The sequence below is a fragment of the Corvus moneduloides genome, chromosome 1 (genome assembly GCF_009650955.1).
Source record: "Corvus moneduloides isolate bCorMon1 chromosome 1, bCorMon1.pri, whole genome shotgun sequence".
NCBI lineage: Eukaryota > Metazoa > Chordata > Aves > Passeriformes > Corvidae > Corvus > Corvus moneduloides.
Genome location: NC_045476.1, coordinates 48,691,000 through 48,699,126, shown reverse-complemented (window position 1 = coordinate 48,699,126; position 8,127 = coordinate 48,691,000). Strand labels below are relative to the sequence as shown.

Here is an 8,127-nt window from a genome sequence, read left to right as displayed (position 1 = left end):
TAAAACGGTGCTCGTAAGTTATAAGCGACCTGGGAGCACTACATGATTATGGCTTGTGTACTAAGCAGTATCTTGATGTGGTTCATACTAGAGATGATTTTGTTGGTTTGGAATCTGTTCTCGCCGTAATTTATCCACGATTATAATGGAACGTGCTGCGCCAAGTTATTACTTAGTATGACGATGCATAAACACTTTCAAATTTCAGTGTAATTTTACTGCCCAAGGAAAAAATAATTAATCATAATAAGTTTAGCACTGCCAATGTAGGCAAACATTTGATAGGAAGGCTCTTGTTAGAAAGCAGGGAGTGGCTGTTAGTCTTTATCCCTAGAAAGAATTAAATCTTTGAATCAGTGCGGGGAAAAACTAGCTCAGTGCATTCTTTCCCTGTGCTGAATTTCGATATAAAGAGATCGGCTTTGATTTAAGGAAATGTAAGTAAGATGCAGAGAAAGTAGTTCTGTTATGGAATACTATGCAGCGATTTGTTCAGTTGTCTGGCTTAAACTTACAAAATAAAACGTTTATACTCCAGCCCATATTTTATGCTTCCTTTCCTCCTGCATTTATTTTCCTTCCAATTACTTTTTTTCCCCGTCTCTTTTGGCAATTGGCATCTGAAAATATTCCACAACTCCACACTAAGCCTCATTCTCAAGACGTGGAAGCCAACAAAAGCAAAGCGTCAAAAAAAAAAAAAAAAAAAAAAAAAAAGAAAGGAAAACCATTCGAGGAAACAAAACAGACGGCGAGAACAAGTTAGGAATGACTTTGAGAGACACGTCAAGTTTGCAGAGCATCAGCCTTCTCACATCTGTGTAATATAATCACAACGGGTCCCACAGAGCTGAAATTGCTTCGGACACAAGCAAGGCTTTTTATTTGTATCAAAGACAGCTGTTGAAGAATTTTAGCCGCCGGTAAATAATTTTCAAACGAGATTTTTGCGGCACTGCCGGTTCCCCGCACGGCTGTGTCTCAGCCACGCGGAGCGGACAAGGGCATTGGAAAACTCGTCGGCTAGCCCCAGATCTCCAAAGGTGAAGCTCTTTGGGCGTTCTCCTCCCCGGCTGAGCCGGGGAGACTCTGTTACATCCTGCTCGAACCCTTCAATTCCCCCTTTCTCACAATATTTCATTTCACACCAGCCTTTCGGGAAATCAGGATACCCTGTTTGCAGGCTCAGAGCTTAACCAGGGAAGAGCAAACCTTTGGGGCAAGGGAAAGAAAGAGGAGCTGGCAGTTCGGTGCCAGGGCTCCATCCGTCTCTATCACATAGTAGGAAATGTCTCGGTATTTTGAGAATAATAAATGAACAGCGTGTCCCTGGTGCAGATCAAGCTTTACTTTTGCCACGAGTGCACTGAGCGTGGCCAGGCGGTAAATGCCACCCTGACGGCGCCCGGTCGGCCGGATAAGGTGGGGAAAAAACTCGAGGATAAGAGGGGTAAAAACACCCTCAAACCTATCGGCCTTTGTTAAAACCAACCCAGCGCTTCCAAGCACGGTTATGCTCCCATAAAGTCGACATTTTAGGAGCTGTCGGGGAGGCGGCCGAGCGCTTGATGGCGGAGGGCGGCCGGGCGCTGTTCCGCGGGCTCACAGCGCCACCTGCCGCCGCTCGGCCGCCACGGCCGCCCCGCCGCCGCCCGGCCCGGCCCGCCGGAGCCCGCGCCTCTGCCCGCCAGCCCCCGGCAAGATAAATGTCCACCTCCCAGCCTGGATTTAAGCACGGGAAGGCCAATAAAAGGTTGTTATTTCCGCTCTCCCGCTTTATCTAAAACAGCCAGACAAAACAAATGAAAAGGCTTTTGTAGAAAATCTTAATTGTGGCTGGACAGTTGTAAACTCATTAAGAGCCGAATTCCAGACAGTTTGCAGACCCGTCATTTATTACACACTCTTAATGCTGATTCTTTGAAGTTGCCTCTGTCTGCAACAACAGAGGGCGTCCCAGCATCCCCAAATACTGGCTCAGGGATCAATTAGGGGCTTTTTGTGTGTGTGCACGCCAGAACGAGCTCCCTTTTGCTAATTAGAACTCATCAAATCTTACCTCGGATTTATTTCCTTTTTTTTTTTTTTTTTTTTTTAAGGTGAAGTCGAAAGCATTTTTTTTCCTCCCGCCGTTCTGCACATCTGTAAACTTCTTGCCGGCTCCCTAAGTTTTGTCTTTAGCCCTGCAGCGTTTTACACCCCATAAACGGTTACAGCAGTCATTTTCTTTTATTGCACTGTAGTATGGCTCTGAATTTTCCTAACAACAACTTCTGCCAAGACCATAAGCGTGTTCCGTCTTATTTTGCTTTAAGTATATATATACATATATATATGTAAGGGTACCTTCGTAAAACAAGAAGGATTTTATTGTTATTCGCCATATTTGCAAACAAGGGTCGGTGTGGTGCAGAGCTGTGCTGCGATTCATGTTATGGAGGATATCCACTCTGAGCAGTAAGATGTCCGCCCAAAACAAGGGTAAATTTGAGCAAGCTCATAGACTTCGCTATTTTCTTTTGTTGCTGAGCTTGGTTTGGCTTGGGGCGGCGGGGGAGGGGTAGGTGGAATGGGGAGGGGGTGTATGGAAATCTTTCACTCCAAAGAAACCATCCTTCTCTTTTTAAAAATAAATACTATTTCGTCTTCTCTGCTGTAGACTGTTGCCAGCCCACCGCTTTCCTTCGGCTAAATCAGCGACTAAAATGGACACCATAAATTCTACCATAATTGTCAGTAAAATTTTATCTGTATCTATATCTATCTATAAATACATATATCATCTGAGGCGCTAGTAAAACGCAATGGATTGTATTTTTTGCCACGGGACATTTAAAGGGGGGGGGGGGGAAACAAAAAAAAAACCCAAAAGTGAAGGCAAGGGAAGGAAAAAAGTGGATGACGTTTGAAATAACATACTTTGCATGGACAATTATCTCTAGCAGGGAATTTGAAATTAACGCCCTGGTAAGGCGAGCCTTCTCACAAGGGTTGTGGGAGCACACTTAGTGCTGGACATTTTCTGGTGGAGGCTAATTAACAATCTCAGTTTAAATGTCGCTGTCTGAGCTGATTTACATTATTGTCCGCACTGAAGAACGTCGGACATTTTGGTTTGGTCCTAGTTCCCCCGCCCCGCCGGCGAATTTTATTAAAACGGCGTTAGCTCGGCACCGTGCCCCGCTGCCATCCAAGGGGCTTCCTCCGCACACTGCTAAGCACCGGCTTACCAAATCTTATCCGGAAGGGGGGAAGGATGCCTACCCTCAGAGAAGCTATGGCATTTAGGACCTGAATCTGTCCATTTAGGATGAACATAAGCCCAAATTTCCATCACCTGGGGGCTGCGTTTATAAAACCGTGGGTTTGCCTTGGCTCGAAAATAATACCACTCCTTGCCTCACCTCTGCAGCTGCCCTAGCCCTGCCACATCTGCTGGCGAGATTCAGTGTGCTGTGGAAGAACCTCTCCTCAATAATGCTAAAACATCACAAAATATAAAAGAATCAATATATTTTATTTTGCAAAAAGTTAAATATCATTTCAACACAACGATTTGGTCAGTAGGCCATGAGGTAACTATTTCAAAATAGACAGTGTACGTTCTGCATCAACATAACTTCCCAGATTTATTTTTTTAATTGATACAAATTTACAATAACCAAATGTAGGTTTTTATAATGTATAATTTATTATCAATAAAATTAACCTTCATTACAATAACCATCAAATCATTCGATTAAAATTCAAACATAAACCATAGGTAGTTACCCTTTTCACATATACGTATAGCTCCGAAATCTGCTAACTGCTCACTGGTGCAAAAACAATATTTAAGCTAGTCTGTTTATTTACTTTTTTTTAATATATAGATTATATATACAACCGACGAAGACAGTACTATATATATATCAACTGTGCATACTAAAATGACTTGCTTCATATTTTGAGCACCGTAATTCCCAGACATCCCGAACGAATTTTTTTCTACCTTTATTTTATTATTTTGCATTGGGATATATAATATATATATTTTACAATCAAAGGTTAACTGTCTAATTATACAGAAAAGACTTAATACACTACAGAGCTATACTCTATGCAATTTTTATAATAAACAACCTGAGTTCAAATTGAATTCTAGCTTACACCATTACATCCGGTACAGCACCCAAGCACATAAATTGAGTCACAAACATAATTACCACAATAAAACACAGTGTTCAAGTATTAGAGCAGAGATCTCTCTGCCACGCAAAGAGCGAATAAAATTAACTACGTAGACTAAACTATACAGTCCGTAAATAGTTGTGCATTATGAAAAGGTAGTTTTTTTCTTTTTTTTTCTTTCCATAAGTGAAGAAACAGGTAGATTTATACAAGCCAGTTAAACAGCCTTTTCGTGCTAATGCCCCCTTTTTCTTTCCTATTAGAAAATTAAAAGTCTTACTGTACCTCTCCTGGCAATCTGGCCTCTGTGACTATCATTGTACAATCATAATCAGAATTTGCCAAGGGAAAAAATGAGGCCTGGACCCAGATGCATTGCATGGCAGGGCTCGAGGGGATGATTTTTTTGTTTTAACTTTTTTCTTTTTTTTTTCCTTTTACTTTATGCATTTTCAATTTAACCCACGTGTCGCCATCATTCGTCCTTCGCTCGATCTTTGTTGATTTTCTTCATTTTCATCCTCCTGTTCTGAAACCAGATTTTCACTTGTCTCTCTGTTAAATTGAGGAGTCTGGCCACCTCGTATCTACGGTCCCTAGTGAGATACATATTGAACAGAAACTCCTTCTCCAGTTCCAATGTCTGATGCTTGGTGTAAGGGCATCGCTTTTTCCTGGTGGACCTTGCGTGGAGCCAGTTTGCAGCTGGATTATCTACAACGAAAACAACAGAAGTTCAGGCTGAGGGGGAGGGTGGGGTGTGGAGGGAGGGGGCTGGGAGGGAAATCCACGCAGAAACAGCCGATCAGGTGTCCCGGTATTCGTGTTTAGGACGTGGCTCTCATTTCCCCAGGCACAGAGGATCGTGAGGCACAACGGACTCCAAAATACAGACACATGGGGAGCTCACACGCAACCACACGCGGCAAAGCCCCGTTACCCCCGCCTCCCCTCGCCTTTTTTATTGTTTGTAGCATACAGTTTTAAAATACTTTCTCCTCCTCTCTCTTCCTCTCTCTCTAGCTCCCTCCCTCCTTCCTGGCCACCCCACACCTCAAACTGCCAGCCCGGGGAGTGACCAGCCAGGTCAACATGTCATCGAAATTGTTTCTCTTTTTAATTTCTACGTTCTCCGGTGTCATCCCTGGCAAGACCCAGGGAGATGGAGAAGTAGTCTACAGCCGGCATAATTAAACCCTCGCCCTCTTAGGACCCTCATTCGCACGGCGTTAATCGCGATAGTAATCCCGAGGCACTCTGCCACCAGTCTCGTAGTCCTGGGAGCATCCAGCCCGGGGTTTTCCACCGAGGAGACGAAGGGGGGAGGGGAGGAACCAAGTCAACGGCGAGGTTTCTGTTCTCAGCCCAGCAATAACCGCCCTGGCCTGAGAGCCGTCTCAAAAAAGATCAGATTCACATCCAGTGCTTTCTAGGCACCCTTCTCCCTGGCGTCTGCCCACGCCTGGGAGCGCGGCGAGGCAGGAGGATGTGAGCACGTCCTGCTGAGTTTGCTGGGGTGGCAGGAGCAGGGATAGGCGGCTATTGCATTTCTCTCTCTCTCTCTCCTTTTTCTTTTTTTTTTTTTAATGTTTGTTTAAGTTGCAGTTGTAGGGTGGGTTTTTGTTTTCCTTTCAGCCTGGAAAGCCAAAGCCGTACGAGATCCCGTTCGAGCCTGAGAAAGGCAGCTCTGGCTTTTGCAGATGGCAGACCCCGGCAGGCTGGCGCAGCGGCGGCAGTAGCGGCCGGTGCTCGGCCGCGTAATTAGCCCCAGCGCCTCGACACCTCCCCGCGGCCGGCGCAGAGCCCTTAAGTCCATTACCCTTGCCATCCCACTTACTTGGATCGATCTGCGGTTTCTCTCCGTTTGCCTCACTTTCTCCATTGCTTTCAGAGAATGCGCCTTCGTGGCTTTGCTTATCCCTATCAACTGGAGGAGAACCACAAGCATAATCAGAGAGAGACAAAGTGTGAGTGTCAAACGTGGTACAGTCAGCCCTCCTGGCCGCCAGCGGTTCAGGTTTAATGCCGTAATGCCTGCTGGTAGGTAACCCGGGGAAAGACAAGGAGCCCGGCACAGGCTCAAGCCACGAACGCATGTACCTGCCGTCGGGCGGTGCCACGGGCGCCTGGTGGTGCGCGTAGGGGTGGTAGACGGCGGGGACGCCGCTGGCGCCGGCGGGGTGCGCGGGGCTCCAGGGGGGGCCGAAGACGGGCGCCTTGGGCTGGAAGCTGCAGGGGGCCAGCTCGGGGTGCTCGGCCAGCGCCGCCGGCCGCGGCGGCGGCCCCAGCGGGGCGGGGGCGTAGCGGGGCGCCGCCAGCTCGTCCCCCTCCGGCACCAGGAAGGAGTCCACGTAGTAATTGCTGAGGGTCCCGGGAGCCGACATGGCGGGCAGGCGGGCGGCGGCGGACCCGCCGCGGTTCGGGGCTGCGGGTTTCACGTAACAACTTGGTGCTGGCGGAGAAGTAGAGTCAGTAATAAGTTGAAGGCAGCGCAGGCGCCCATTGGCTGCGCCTGTCACGTGGCGGGGGAGCAGAACAATAAAGTATAAATCAGTCCGCGGGCTATTAATGGGTCAGTGTTTTCCAGCCATAATTTTTATAGCGAGGCCATATGTTTTTATGCAAAGGGATATTTGAGTTATACGGCGGGGTTTGTTTTAATTGCGGCCAACTGAGATTAAAAGATCAGATTCCGTATTACAGCCCCCCCTTCCCTCTTTCTCTCTCTCTCTCCCTCTCTCTTTCTCCTCTCTTTTTCTCTTCTTTTTTTTTTTTTCATTCAAGCGGACTATTTTATATCATAATTAATCATCCCATCAGTGGGTCGTGTTCTCCGTGAAAAAAAATCCCACCACCCTTGTGATCGGAGACCTTCACATAAAATGATACAATAACTGAAGCAATAAAAAGAGTAAAATAGTAGTTGCGGTATACTGTATTTAAATATACATTTATTATATTTCATAAGGAGTTATTGTTTCGGGAGCCACGGGGTTGTTATTAAGTCAGTAACTATGAGCGCGCTCATTTGCATCGCTGTGTTTCACAGCAGTAAAAATTTACGAGTGCTTGGAAAGGTTAAATTATACTATTGTGTTTAGTTTGGGAACCCACTGTAAATAATACCGTTCCGTTCGGCTCAGAGCTGGCAGGGGAAAGTCAAACTCAACGTATCCCCTTTCCGAAATCCCGGCGCAAAGCCGGCCCTCCCCGCCCGGCCGGAGAAGGACAGGGGCAGGCGCTGGCTCGGTATTTAGCCTGGCCCGCACCAAAGTGCACTTCACCAGCCCACCCCGCCGGGCATGGCGCGGCAGTGACCGAAACACCCTCCTCGTCCTCCCCGCCGCCTCTGCCCTTGGACCGGGGACCCCCTCGCCAGGCCGGGGAGAGGAGCCGGGGCTGGGCGGCGGGGCGGCAGCGGCCGCAGCAGAGCGGAGCGGAGCCGCCGTCCTGGCCGGGAGGGAAGGAGTGCGGGCAGAGCCGGGCAGCGGTATTTATCACCACAATTAATTCTTCAACTATGCAGGCAAGCAGCGGGGGGAAACGGGAGAAAATGCCCCGTCTCCCCTCTGCCGAAAGGCACCCTGCTTCTCCAGGCGGCTATCAAAGGGGCGTTCGCAGTCGGCCGTCCCGCATTCTGGTGAATCAAATTTATGTGCAAATATAGTTATTTATTTGCTGGCACCTCCTGTGACTGCAGGACACACGCTAGCGGCATCGGAAGCCGAGCGGAGGGTTACAATCCTCCGCAGAAGGAGGGGAGGGTGCGCGGGGGAAAGTAAGAGGCGGCCAGATCCAAGTCCAGTGTTAGGAATTAAAGTCGTGGCTGAGCGCTTGGCAAACATGCTTGCGACTCCCTGGTTTCTCCCTGGCGGACATTCACGCTGTTTATCCCCGTGGCTGGCGAAGGAGCGCGGTCACTAAGATGCAGGGGGCACAAAAAAATCTCCATGAGAG

General features: G+C 47.9%; 1 protein-coding gene across 1 annotated transcript; it reads right to left on the bottom strand.

Annotated features, from left to right (window-relative positions):
• Positions 1 to 3,668: 3,668 nt before the first annotated feature.
• On the bottom strand, positions 3,669 to 6,865 carry HOXA9 (homeobox A9). Its single transcript, XM_032109137.1, has 2 exons — positions 6,008 to 6,865; positions 3,669 to 4,884 (listed from the first exon to the last, which is right to left on the bottom strand). The coding sequence occupies exons 1-2, from the start codon at positions 6,552 to 6,554 to the stop codon at positions 4,646 to 4,648; spliced, it is 786 nt and encodes a 261-aa protein (XP_031965028.1). The 5' UTR covers positions 6,555 to 6,865; the 3' UTR covers positions 3,669 to 4,645.
• Between the last annotated feature and the right edge of the window lie 1,262 nt (positions 6,866 to 8,127).